Source organism: Misgurnus anguillicaudatus, chromosome 23 (assembly GCF_027580225.2).
Source record: "Misgurnus anguillicaudatus chromosome 23, ASM2758022v2, whole genome shotgun sequence".
Taxonomy (NCBI): Eukaryota; Metazoa; Chordata; class Actinopteri; order Cypriniformes; family Cobitidae; genus Misgurnus; species Misgurnus anguillicaudatus.
Genome location: NC_073359.2, coordinates 2,095,386 through 2,109,847, shown reverse-complemented (window position 1 = coordinate 2,109,847; position 14,462 = coordinate 2,095,386). Strand labels below are relative to the sequence as shown.

The following is a 14,462-nucleotide window of genomic DNA, read 5'->3' as shown; positions in this document are numbered from 1 at the left end:
TCATTTTTCCAGTCTTCAACTGTCCAATTTTGGTGAGCTCGTGCAATTTGTAGCCTCTTTTTCCTATTTGTAGTGGAGATGAGTGGTGCCCACTGGGGTCTTCTGCTGTTGTAGCCCATCCGCCTCAAGGTTGTGCGTGTTGTGGCTTCACAAATGCTTTGCTGCATACCTCGGTTGTAATGAGTGGTTATTTTAGTCAAAGTCGCTCTTCTATCAGCTTCAATCAGTCGGCCCATTCTCCTCTGACCTCTAGCATCAACACGGTATTTTCGCCCACAGGACTGCCGCATACTGGATGTTTTTCCCTTTTTACACCATTCTTTGTAAACCCTAGAAATGGTTGTACGTGAAAATCCCAGTAACTGAGCAGATTGTAAAATACTCAGACCGGCCCGTCTGGCACCAACAACCATGCCACGCTCAAATAGCTTAAATCGCCTTTCTTTCCCATTCTGACAGTCCAGGAGATTGTCTTGACCAGGACCACACCCCTAAATGCATTGAAGCAAATGCCATGTGATTGGTTGATTAGATAATTGCATCGTGTTATTTTAATGTAGTATTATTGCTGAGAATTGCAAAAAATCAAAGCATTTTAAAAGCTCCACAGAACCACGTTTTTTTCCAAGTCAACCCATAAATGGCTCTCAGTTAATTATTTGAACTATTCACAGCGATTTAGCCAAGCATCTGTAAATAACAAGACAATAGTCTTTCAATGGACCTCTATTAGCACCAAATATAAGTCGCTCATTTGTGTCTCCCAGCAGAAGCTGCATCCCTGCTGTATTGTCTTCAGCATCGCAGGGTTATTGCTTGTGGTGCACAATATCCTCAGGGAAGATCAGGCTAATTTAATTCTCCCAATACTGTTCCCATGAGAGAGCTTTTGTGGTGGATTGGGCCAGAGGACGAATGACTCTTAAACCAGTAAACATGGCTGCTGACTAGAAAGGGCCTTGTTGCCTTGTGTGGTTGTAGGCAGTATGAGTGGTTTGTTTGTGCTTTTTGGTGGTTATATGATTGATGGGGGTTGCTAATTGATAGAAGATAGGCTACCCCCAAAGACAGAAAAACAAACCAAACTTTAGGCTAGGGTAACTATTTTCCACCAGACAAAAAGGCATCAAGAATAGTCATTAACAAAGCTTTATGATTGGATGAAATGAAATAAAAATATAATAGTTTGATACTGCAGGACTTTCATGAGCTGCCTGTTTCTGTTCTTTGCTTTAGAAATATAAAAAGCTCAAGAGCTTGGCGGTTTCATTACCTTCTGTTTCTCGGGTCATTGCCTTGTTTCAAGGTTTACTTCATGTTCAACCTCCTTTTAATGGTCACAAATTTGTGCTAGCCAGGGCCGGAGACAGAAACAGCCTCTTATATGTGGTCCTCCCACATTTGATGTTATGATCATTTGTTCAAGCAGTCTTTTTAATGACCTATATGGTGGTATCACTTTCAAATAGCTAAACTTTATGCTTTGACTGAGACATTAAAGAGCACCTATTTTATTGCTAAAAAACAATGCACTGGAAAAAAATGACTTTCTTACTTAGTATTTTTGCCTTGTTTTCAGTAGAAATATCAAAAAATTCTTAAATCAAGATGTATTTTCTTGATGAGAAAATGACCTAAGAAAATAAGTCTAGTTTGTAGACAAAACATAACAAATTTAAGCGAATTTGTGCCTTAAACAAGCAAAAATTGCCAATGGAATAAGACATTTTTTTGCTGAAAGTAAATTCAAGTAAAAAAACTCTTATTCCACTGGCAGATTTTTTTTTATTATTGTTTTAAAGCACACATTCACTTAAATTTGATAAGTTTTGTGTAAAAACTAGATTTTTTTTCTTAGATAATTTTGCTCATCAAGAAAATACATATTGATTTAAAGGTGCAGTGTGTAATTTTTAAAAGGATCTCTTGACAGAAATGCAAAATGATATACAAAACTATATTATCAGGAGTGTATAAAGACCTTTTTATAATGACCCGTTATGTTTTTATTACCTTAGAATGAGACGTTTTTATCTACATACACCGAGGGCCATCTTGTGCCGCCATGTTTCTACAGAAGCCCTTAATGGACAAACTTTTTTTACTAAGTTGATGACATGTTTTTCCGGTGGCGGCTACTCTAGTTTCTCTATGCGTTTCAAAAGCGAGGAGTGAGCAGTGGGCTAAGCCGTTGGTTGCAATTCGCAACCTCACCACTAGATGCCACTAAAATGTACACACTGCACCTTTAAGAATTTTTTTATATTTCTACTTAAAACAAGACAAAAATACTAAGTAAGAAAGTCATTTTGTGTATTTGGTATAATACAATGTGTTTGCGTGGTTTATGGTTAAAAAACATATTATTTTCCACATATTGTACATTTTTGATATCCTCTCTTCCTCAAACCCTTTGATTTTGTACAAAACTCATCGATCTCAAAAGCTGTCCTTGATTGGCCAGATAATCTGTATGTTGTGAATACCTCTGATATCAGCAGGAAATGTGATGCTCCTTACCATGTTTGAAAGATTGTCAGGACTCTGCCACGAGAGTTTGGTTTTATATTTATTCTGACAGTTCTGACAGTCTCTTGTTTAATGTGGAGGTTCATGCCTTGTTAAGTGTGGCATGTGCCTCTGGTGTCTCGTTTCTACTCCCCGCCCCCTTGTTCTCCCTGTTAATTATTCATTATTAGTTCATCCCTTGCACCTGTGTTGCCCTCGTTTAGTTTCCCTATTTAGTCTCCTCTTGTCTCTTGTCTTGTGCTGGTTCATTGTGTTCATTTGTGCCCTGTTGCTGTTTGTCATGTTGTTCTTCAGTTTAGTTTAGTCTTGTTAATCAAGTTGTGTATGTATTTGATATATCATGTTTAATGTTGAGTTTTGCTCCCTCGTGGGCTTTTGTTTTCTTGTCGTGTCAATAAATGTTCTTTGTTCACTCCCTGACATCACCTGCGCTTGGGTTCTCTTGTTCCCTGTCTCATATTCTGACAAAGATTTGCTCACAATGCAATACTAACAGAAGTTAACTTACAAGGTGGGAGTCAGAAGCGGGAGAAATTATGATAATGTCGGTCTACACTATCATTTGGGGTTTGTACCTTTGCATATTGTTAACATGAACTAATACACACTTACACACCAAAGAAAATGAAAAATCATGAATCGGACCATAGGTGCTCTTTAACATACCTTTAAACCACTGTGCTATATACACCTATAACCCTAAAAGAGAGAGAGAGAGAGAGAAACTTGCTGGTGAACAGGTGCAGCGATGCTCTCCTTCATCTTTCCAAACATCTCCACCCTGTGGCCTCTATCTATTTCAGTGATGTGAAGTAAATGAATAGCTTTGTCGGCTAATTTTCCACACACAAAAGCTGGATAAAGATCCAAATAAGTGAAACGCCGGTTGACACACACACACAGTTCACTCCCGCTGCTTCAGAGGTCCTGAGGCGTTGAAATGATGCTGCGCTGCATCATGGTCATTACTGTCTGTGTATGAAGTCGCTGTATCATGCTGACACTTTAATGTCTTTTAAATATCTCGCTACATCGTTCCCACTGGAGAGTCTTCTGGATTTAATACATGTGAAACATTTAATACAAACTTCTGAGTAATCTATTTGAGAACTGGTAAATAATATGCAATAACGAATGCATTACCTTACACCGATATTCTATTCAATTTCATTCAAGTTTTCATGTGCATTGTTGCAAAGCAGCTTTGCAGAAGCATTTTTACACAAAAATAGAGATTGTAACATACAACGAAAGCATGTTAACAAGAAAAATACCATTTTGGGCTATTTTGAAGGAAGACTTGAATATAGAACTAGAAAATCATAGCGCCTTGACTTGGGCCAAAGCTAACACCTAACAACCAGTCACAGCACCTTAGCAACCACATAGCAATACCCTAACAACCTCCAGAACAACATGCATAATATAACATATTCTATGTTTGTACCAGCAGCTGTCAACTTTACTCCAAGCTTGTGTTTTATCCACAGGAAAGAAGAAAATATAGATATGCAAACAGTCACCAGAGACGAAAACTCAATGGTTAACTGTGCGTGGTGATATAGCGGAGTCATTTATTTTTGCATTTTAAAATATGCACATTTTTAATACTCACAAACAACACAACTCAAATCCTAACTGCCCACTTACACCCCCTCTGCAATCATCCTTCTGTCTGTTTATCTGTTGGTCTGTCTATGGCTTAAATTAAATTTTTAGGGATCCATACAGTTCGATTCTCATATTTTCTGTCCTTGTTTGGAGTGCTTAGTAATTGCATTTTACAATAAAAATATATAGAAAATATATTGAATGCTGATTGAATGTGATAATAGAGTGCATGACATTTTTGTATAGACGGTTTCAGCAGTAACAACATAAACAAGGGTCTGTCGCGGTCCGGACGTAACTTCTGGTAAACTTCGCTAATAATAAATAACAACAAAGTTCTTTAAACGTAGTTTATTTATATAACAAGCAAAAAATTACCTAGGAAATCAAAACATTTGCTATTTTCGACGAGGCATTTGTTCAAGAGATCAGTTTAGCAACTAGTCAGACCATTAAAAAAACGAATCCGGAAGTAAAGTTCGGATCCAGACGTGTATCGTGTCAGCGCACGTGCGTCCGATGAAACCTTCTATATGGTTAAGAAACATTTTAGAATAAAAAATATATATAAAAAATGCATACACTGCAAAAAAATTATTTTCAAGAAAAACTTTTCTTAGTATTTTTGTTTTCAGTAAAATATATCTAAAAATTCTTAAATTAAGATGCTTTTTCTTGATAAGCAAAACGACCCAAGAAAATAAGTCTAGTTCTAAGACCAAAAATATAAAATTTAAGTGATTTTTTGCATAAAACAAGCAAAAAAATCTGCCAATGGGTAGTTAATAAGTTAATTTTTCTTGAATTTTTCTTGAATTTAGTGTTTACGAAAAATTATTATTTTTTGCTTACCCTATTGGCAGATTTTTTTTGTTTGTTTGTTTTATGTACAAAATCACCTAAATTTGATATTTTTTGGTCTAAAGTGCACATTCGAAGGACACATCATTATCCCATCACATCCCAGGTAAAAAAGTAGTACACTTCCATGATATACTTAAAGTGCTCTATTTTCGCACACTAATTTTGTACTTAATATACTAAAAATTCATCTTACGTACTTCTTAAGATGTTGTTAAGATTATCTAAGTGTAAAATATGTGCAATTTTGAGACGCCATGAATATGAACTAAAATGCACTTTTAACATACTATCTCTTTATTAAAAAAATGTATTTATTTAACACTTGTATTAAACTTGAACCCAATTTTCATACAAAGATGTGTTCAAGTTTACAACCAGTAGTACCTAAATACATTTTTCAAATACATTTTTGCACATTTAAGTTCATATTTATGGTTTCTCAAAATAGCACAGTGAAGTACACTTAGATCTTTTTAAGATTATCTTAACAAGGACTAAAGAAAATTGTTTAGTATATTAAGTACAAAATTAGCGCCATTCCTCGTGACAGGAAGTTAAGAGAGACCGTTTCGAGGAAATTAGCATTTTTGATTAAAGATTTTTTAGGGCACAAAAATTAAATAAATAAAACATGCTATACCCATGATCCCTTTCTCATGTACAGACTGGCTCTGCATTTTAAAATGCTGACATAGTAACTTTGTACAGTACAGTAAGTCTTAGTTTCACAGCAAAAGTCACTTTTTAACTGAATCAGCCTCTTTTCATGTGCAGACAAAGCTTGTTGGCTCTATTGTATGTAAAACAATATTCCTATAATGTGTGTGTTGTTCTATAGCAAAGTAATTACCCTACAAGCATTGGTTCACGGATCATGGGTTAGATTACACACGAGTTTAGATTGGAAATGTGTCACTCTCTGTATTGTAGACTACAAAGTATTAACTTGTTAGGTTGTAAACATTGTGTGGGTGTTTCAAACTGCTGAGCAGGTTTCTTTATGGTCCTAAAGCTTAAAATTGTTTACAAGATTTGAATACTTTAACTATGTCGTAATCACAGAATTACAGTACATGATTCAGAAAATGGCATAGCTGCCAAAAATGTAGTCTTTCGTGGGCCTTGTTTTGTAGGCTAAAGAAAGAAAGGCAAATACACCAAGGATGGCATGAGGGTGATTTTCATTTTTGGGTGAACTATCAATCTTAAATTACACACAGCAACAGATTTTAAAGCCTTAACTACCATGTAATTTACAGCACAACATTTGCTAACCTAGAATATCAGAATAAAAAATGTACCCTCTTTTGCATTAGATCTGATGCAACAGCTTTCCATAAAAACCAACAGACGGTTTTGTCCACGAATCTGATGTGTAAGTGCTTGAGAAAAAGAAAACACAGAAAACGTACCACACACACTTGTGTAAACCCCTTATCTTCAACTTTATTTAGGAAGGCAGCAGTTTGAGGGCAAAAAAAAAGAGGAAAACAGAAAGGGAAAACTAGGGCATCAAAAGTCCCGAAGGCTTTGAGCATACATTTTGCATTTATTAATCACAGAAAGCGAGTGGAGCAGAGAGAGAGAGAGAGGAAGAGAGAGAGAGAGAGAGAGAGAGAGAGAGAGAGAGAGAGAGAGGAAGAGACGGTGACTTTGCATAAAATTATACTTAATAAGGACTAATGATTACTGCTCACATGAGTAATTTAATACGGCATAGACTGAAGCGTCTCGCGTTGCGGTATTGTTGCGCAGTTGCCTTGGCGACGCGCATCTGAAGTAGCTTTGATTTTGACATTGATTGACAGTTGAAAAAGTACCTCTCCAGTGTAAAGAGAGACGTAAGAAAGATTGCCTACTAGATTCGAAACTAGGAGCAAAGAGGGAATAGGCTATTTGCGAAGCCGAGGAAAACGGAAGGACTATGCTCTTCCTACAGGCTATTCTGAAGAAAAGGATACTTAAAGGTACCCAAATTTCTTTTAAAGTCTCAATTGCATTCAAAGACTTTCATTTATCACCATCTATTGTTCGTTTTGAGCATTGCACGATGACTTATCTGTGTTTACAGTAGCTTTTAAAAACATTTATATTTGACGCGTAAAGTTTTGGTAATCTGGCTTTACGCACGAGTGCCCGTCCGTTCCTGTTGCTTCATTGGTGGTGCAATATTAAACAGTTTGTCAATGACGGGTGAAAATGTGAGGTTATGTATAATAATACAAAGTTAAATGTAAACTGTGCACTTTGGATGTCTGGAGTGCCCTGTGTGCGCATAATGGTCATTTTCAAGGATGTTTTAAATACTCAAATGCGCCTCCATCAATCAGAGCACTGTATTACGCAAAGGCAGATTGCATGACAAGATGGAATTGCATCTGATTTATTTGATGGTTTGGATGAGCGTTTGTCCTTCATTATCATTGTTCAGACCCGTGTTTACCAGCACACTCTTGCAGCTGTTGGTTTAACGGATGAAATATGTATGAGACTTGATGTTTAACGGGAGAAATCTGCCACCTGTTGGTGAAAAAAGTATAAGTAAAATAAAATAGATGGATGTAGATGGAAGGATGGATGAATGAATGGAGACAAATAGACAGATAAAAATATATTGAATAGAACAGGATTATTTCTAAATGTACCGTGGGGTTTAAAACTGATATAACAAATATTATTACAAACAGCTGTTTGGACCTTTTTATACAGTAAACACCAGCCCTAATATTTCTTGAATTTTATTTATGTTCAAAATATATGTTTTTATGATTCATTTATATTCACTTCAGTTTCGCTCAGCCTGTTGTTTGTGTTACACAATGCGGTATACGATTAGAAATGCTCCCTGTCCTTATCTTCCTTATTTACAAGCTCCAGATGTCTCACATCCTCCACACACATTTGTTTGTTGTTATCATGAGTGTTCGACTGCATCCCGCTATTATTTGCACAGATATGCAATGACAGTCAAACAGCTGCAATACGCTTGCTCTGTTGAACCGCTCACTTGCCTATAGATAAAGGTGATAAATTTCCCTGCAATTTTTTTTTTTGAAGAATTTGTTCTTGTCCAATCTCGGCACATGCAGTTTTCTTAAGCACATGCTGTGACAAAGAGCATTGTTATGATTCATAAGGAATTACAGTACTGGAGGTGAGGACTGTAGATAGCTTGTCGCTTCAGAAAACAAATCTCCTGTCCTGTTATATTTTACAGGCAAATGCATTTTCCTGTGGTTAATGCCTATCGGGTATATATTCTTTTATTTATGCTGAGGAAACATATTTCTTGTTCTCTTTCTACCATTGATATAGTTTTTAAAGTGAAACCAACATTTAAAATTACATTTTATGCTTTAATGCATTTAGTGCATTGCACAATTAAACTCCTGGAAAGAGAAATTAGCTTTGCAAATCAATCTCAGAATAAAAAAACTCGGAATGGGATTTTGCATAAAGAAGAAAGAAAACAAAGACATTGAAATTGTGACATTTTTAGCACAGTTTAGTGGATTGCAATTAAAACAAATCAAATATTTATACTGTTATGCCAAAAAGGGTAAAACTGTATTAAAATAGTATTAAAAAGTACTGTAATATTGTTAATAGTGTTAGACCGATATAGGTTTTTTGTTTAGGGCCGATACTTGATAATAAGAAAACTGTACGGCCACAAAAATGAAGTTGGTGAAACTAAATTTGTTATGCATAGCATTTATAAACATACCATTTTAAAGTACTTAAAACATACACTGTAAAAAAATTCCTGTAGAATTTACAGTAACTCACTGGCAGCTGGTTGCCAGCAACTTACTGTAAATTAACTTACAGTAAAATATTGTATACAGTTTTACAGTGCTATTTAAAAAATTGTATACATTTTTACAGTACTATTTAAAATACTGTATACATTTTACAGTACTATTTACAATGCTGTATACATTTTACAGTACTATTTACAATGCTGTATACATTTTTACAGTACTATTTAATATGCCGTAACTATTTACAGTATAGTATATTTTCTACTGTAAAACATACAAACATTTTACAGTCTATTCCCCAGTAATATACTACAATATAGTGTATTTTACTGTAAAATTTTACTGTAATTCATTGTCCCATTTCTATCAGCAAAACTGCACAAAATTTAAATAGCTGTATTATTTACAAGACATAATTAATGTGGATCTGACATCTCACGGTACTGTTTGAATAAGTGTGTTGAACTAGTGTTTTGTTAAAAAGTGAATAATGATTGTTCATTTTACTGGCCGATTGAAAAGATTGTCAAATAAATAAATAAATCCACATTTCGGCTGATATATTGGCCTCTGCAATATATTGGCCTATCACTAATTATTAATATTAAATTGATTTTATTTAATTATTTGTGCGTAACATAAAATATTTAGATTATTTTTGTGAGCTGATTTGATTGTTACACATTATTGAACATTAAAAGAAAAATATCGTATTATAAAGCATTTACTTTATATTTTTCCTTGTTCTGTTCATATGGCATTTCTTCATGAGATTGAAAAATGAAAAATTTACTTGTTTTATAGGTTTTGTCATTCCAACCTGCTCCACTGTCTAATCTGTCATGTGACTATGGTGACTTGTTTCCCCCTTGGGCTGTTCAGTTTTAATGACTTAATCTTTCATTATTTGGCTTTGCTGAGAAACTTCGATTTTCCTTCTCACCCCATCAAACATTTACTCTGGGCTTCTTGCTCTGACACAAACACAACAAGCACCTTTTAATAGTTATTATAGCTTTTTAATCATCTGGCTTAAAACATTTTCTACATTAAAGTAAGTAGAAGCATATTACAGATGCTTCTAAATATGCAAACTACATTTCAAATTGAGTTATTGAGTTCTGAAATGTATTTTAAAAAGTAGTTCGTAACATAATGCAAGCATGGGTTGTATTCACGAAGGTTCACAAAGGCTATCGCGGGTGTTAGCATAAATTGTTAGCAATAACGCATAGCAAAGCGACAGTTTTAAGAGAATCTTAAGCAGTGTCTGTCAAGTGGTATGTCTGGATTCATAGTATATAAAAAAAACATTAGGAGATAAGTACTCGGATGACTTCCGACAAGATTTTGAAGTGTGCATTCAATCGACAGTTTAATATCATAATCAATAATGTGAGACCCCAGAAGAGAAGTCAATCAGTGAAGGAGGAGGATAACACAACATGAAGTTTTTAAATGAAGGTTTTTATTGTTAAGTGAAAGCAAAATCCAAAACTGCATACGCTCTCATCTTGAATGTGGACACGATTAAGATGGCAGCGTTACCAGAAGCTAGTTATTTTCGTTTATAAAGTTTTAAATTTGGATATTTCTACAACAAAACAGCACAGATTACCATCAAAAGACCCTTGTTTATCCTTGTGGAGCCGTTTGGATTTATTTTGTGAAGGATGGATGTCCATTTTTTGGTCTTGAAGGACGTGGACCCCGTAACTTTACATTTGATTAACTGAACGATCTAAAACATTTTCTAAAATAACTTAAATGTGTAGGTCTGAAAAATGATGGACATATGCATCTCGGACAGCTTAGGGGTGAGTAAATCACGGGTTTAATATCATTATTGGCCGAACTATGCCTTTAAAAGTCACGTCACGGCATCTGAATAGGATTGAGGTCAGGGCTTTGACTAGGCCACTCCAAAGTCTTCATTTTGTTTTTCTTCAGCCATTCAGATGTGGACTTGCTGGTGTGTTTTGGATCATTGTCCTGCTGCAGAACCCAAGTTCGCTTCAGCTTGAGGTCATGAACACATTGTCCTTCAGGATATTTTGGTAGACAGCGCCACAGTAATGTGAATAGTGAGTAAACACAAGTGTATACAACAGGACAGCCTGATCCCACGAGAAATTATTTTACAAGTGGATTAATTCGTATTATTTTGTACAGAGTGAATCTGTGATTATCATATGATTATCATAAAAATAAAAATAACGCAACCCCACAGCTAACACCATCGTCACTGGCGCAAAAGCAAATCATACAAAAATTTGCAAATGTGGTCCACCACATAAAATATGTACAAATTGACATGAGATAGCATTAAGCTTGACCAGCCATTTGCCTCTCTGTAGACTATGTTCCTGGTTTTAATCCTATAAAAAGCTAATTAATTCCCACAGCCCGTGTTATTTGTACTATTTGACAGTTTTATTTGTTAAATGCATTTATTTATTTATTAATAGTTGTGCTTTGGTGAAAAATGAATGTCGCAGAATGGCTTATTTGCCAATGAATGGAGTTTGTTTGTAGCAGCTTTGATGATGAAAGCTTCAGGTTGTAGGCATATTCATTTAAAAAAGGTTTTGGTTGGAAAACAGAGACTTGTTTTGGGTTTAAATCACTTTTAAATCTAAACTAGAAATGAAAGTATTGATCTGTTAAACACCCACAGGACCGACTTACTTTTCTATTAAAGGGTCTTTGTAGGGTTTTGGCATTAAGTGACCATGACATTGATAAAGTGTGTTTTGAATGTGGTGTTACAATCCTCATTGTATTAAGGACTTCTAGTATAATCCTGTAAGGTTTCCAGATCAGCAAGGCATTAATATAACCATTTGTTTTTATGTTTTGCATCAGTGTAACTTATTATTATTATTATTAATCAGTTATTATATATGCTTTGGTAGCCTACTGAATTTCAGAAATGTTGTACTAATATTCAGTATTGCAAAATTGTAAGTTTAATATGGCATATGTGCATTCCCTGGTTATAGAGGAAGGGATCATCTATTGTAAAAATCATTTTTAAGTACAGTATATTTTTTTTAGGATCATTTAGATTGTTCTTTTTGCATTGATACATAACAAAACTTACATTCATGTAATGCAAAAAAAAAGATCATTGAAGTAATTTTGTTTTCTTTGTTTATGCTTATTCTAATGAAAATCAGCATTAGCAATAATTGATTTAAAAAAGTCTGGGTGCGTTACCTTAATGAGAATTTATGCACAAATGTGCTTTCTAGTCCTGAAATTTGTTGCAATGCAAACAATGCAAACAATGTTAATGGTCCTTAAAATAGACTTCATACAGTCCTATGCAATTCAATTGTTATTTTTGGATCATAAACATTTTATCTTGTGAGATTCACTGGAGGGTGATGTTTGATTACAGTAGTGTGTACTCAGTATGTGAATAAGGTCCCTTATCCGTTATCTAGTATCTCAGCAAACATGTTCTTCCAAGCTTCAGTGTCTCAGAAATGAGAAGCTTAAAAGACATCTATCGTGAGTTTCTATCTGAAGTTTCATTCATCGCTGTAGGTGATCATGGTCAAGTGCTCAAAAAGGAATAGCTAATGTAATGTCTGGAAGAAGTGAATTTCCTTTAAACTTCAGGTGAGATTATAGGACTTTGGCTGAAACTAAATTTTAGATCACATATATCTGACAAACATCAGAAAGAGATTCAGTACATATAGTACAAACCCTATAGGGTGTGGAGTATAATATGGTAGAAATGTTGTAAATGAACGAAGTATTATTTACTTTCATAAACTCAAATTTTTAAAGATTGACAGTAAGCTAATTTAATGCAAGCTGTGAAATTGCACTTTATTGATTGGTAAATATGAATCTTCAGTGTTTTCAGTAAACCAGACACATTGAACAAGTTTACAAATGAACAAGGCATTTGTACGTTTGTAAGCCTCTTTTAAAAATTTGCAGATTTTAATAAAGCAAGATTTTCCAGGATTGACCGGAATGAATCTGTGATTCAGTGAATCAGTAATTATATGAATCAGTGAATCACAATTCAGTGAGCTTATACTGATTTTTAAAGTTCCTGTAAAGTCAATCTTGAAAATAGTTTCTAAACAAATTATTAATGTGTTGCTGTAGCCAACCACAACGATTGTAAACTATGTAGTAACCTACTGAATTGCTGTTTTTTTCATCATTTCTGAGTTCAGGATTTTTCCAAGATTTTGATTACTTATTTTATTTACTTGCCGTTTTTTTTCTATCAATCAAATTTGGTTGGGTGGTGAATAACACAAACTCAGAACACATTCAATATCTGAATTTACATGACTTTAATCATATTAATAGACACTTACTACACCATGTCATGGTGTAACCCAGTGCCCCCCTTGTGTACGGTGCATTCCTTCGCGGCCCCCCAAAGAAAATTTGTGACAAAAAACTTTCTAAAACTCAACATATTTTAATAAAAAAAACCCCCATTAAATTATACAAAAAAGTGGTGGTTATGGTTAGTAGCCTTATTTTTTTATGTTTAATTACACAGAATTCATGATAAATTAATGTATTTCATAAAATGTCATAAAACTGAGGACCCCCTGGCACCATCTCGCGGCCCCCAGTTTGAAAACCACTGGTTTAACCTACAGAAAGAGACCTTATTCACTCATTCCTTTATTAAAAAATTTGACCCAGCATTTTTTGTGATTTTCACAAAAGTTTTACAAAATGCCTTCCAGGAAAAATGTTTCTATAAATATACAAATATATCAAATAAAAGAACAAACCCTATGCTTTTAAACAAACAAACAAAATGGAAAAAAAAAACATATGATCTTATCTTAATTTGTTCTCTTTTTATAACCTCCTAAATAGGTTTCTTCAAAAATACAAAATTTTGAGCAAAAAGCTGAAATAATTGCATTTTTGTAAAGGAATTTTGTTAGAGATCAGATTCAGAACGATTATCAAAACATACATGTAGTTTACAATGTTATTGAATTCGTTGATGCTTCAGTTTTTATTAAAAAGTGGGTAAGAGCACCATCTAGTGGATAATGGTGGAATTATAGATTACCGTAAAAAAAGTGTCATTGGCAGGGAAACGTTTTCTCTTAATCGACAAGACAACTCGTCAATGGCGGGGAAAGAGTTAAATGAATAAACCAATGTTTCTGTTGAACAGATTCAAAAGATTTGTGATGCATCGAAATATTCACTACTTCTGAAATAGGATATTCAGAGTTTTTACCAGGTACTAAAAGTATTAACTCATTCCCCGCCAGTATTTTTGTGATTTTCACAAAATGCCTTCCAGGAAAATTTTCTTCTAAAAATATATGAAGAGTTTCGTTGCAAAACGAGATAAATCAATTTTTTAACATTTTTGTCAAAACATGTTTATTATTATGTTATGATGTTATTATTTTGTTTTATGGTGCTACTTAGCTGTATTTTTTAAGTTATGAAGGTTTAAATCAAAACAAACCAACTGCAGTTGCATTGAAATTAATTGGAATGCGCAACCAAAAAACAAGATTTCTGAACAATTAAAAAAACGGTGGTTATCTCGTTTTGCAACGAAACTCTTCATATAAACATACAAATATATTAAATAAAAGAACAGACCCTCTGCTTTCAAACAAACAAAACAGTAAAAAAGCGTTTCATCCTATCTATATTTTTTCTCTGCTTATAAAC

General features: G+C 34.2%; 1 protein-coding gene across 8 annotated transcripts in view; it reads left to right on the top strand.

Annotated features, from left to right (window-relative positions):
* LOC129453568 (glutamate receptor-interacting protein 2) overlaps window positions 1–14,462 on the top strand; it is a 181,811-nt gene that overhangs the window by 91,167 nt on the left and 76,182 nt on the right. Inside the window, exon 1 of one of the 8 annotated variants that reach the window (XM_073862159.1) lies at window positions 6,665–6,971. The exons of 6 other annotated variants lie outside the window; for them this stretch is intronic. In XM_073862159.1, the coding sequence (XP_073718260.1) occupies window positions 6,929–6,971 (43 nt within the window). In that variant the 5' untranslated portion in view covers window positions 6,665–6,928. Of the gene's footprint in view, window positions 1–6,664; window positions 6,972–14,462 lie in introns of those variants that run through there. One more of the 8 variants, XM_073862161.1, reaches the window with a different exon arrangement.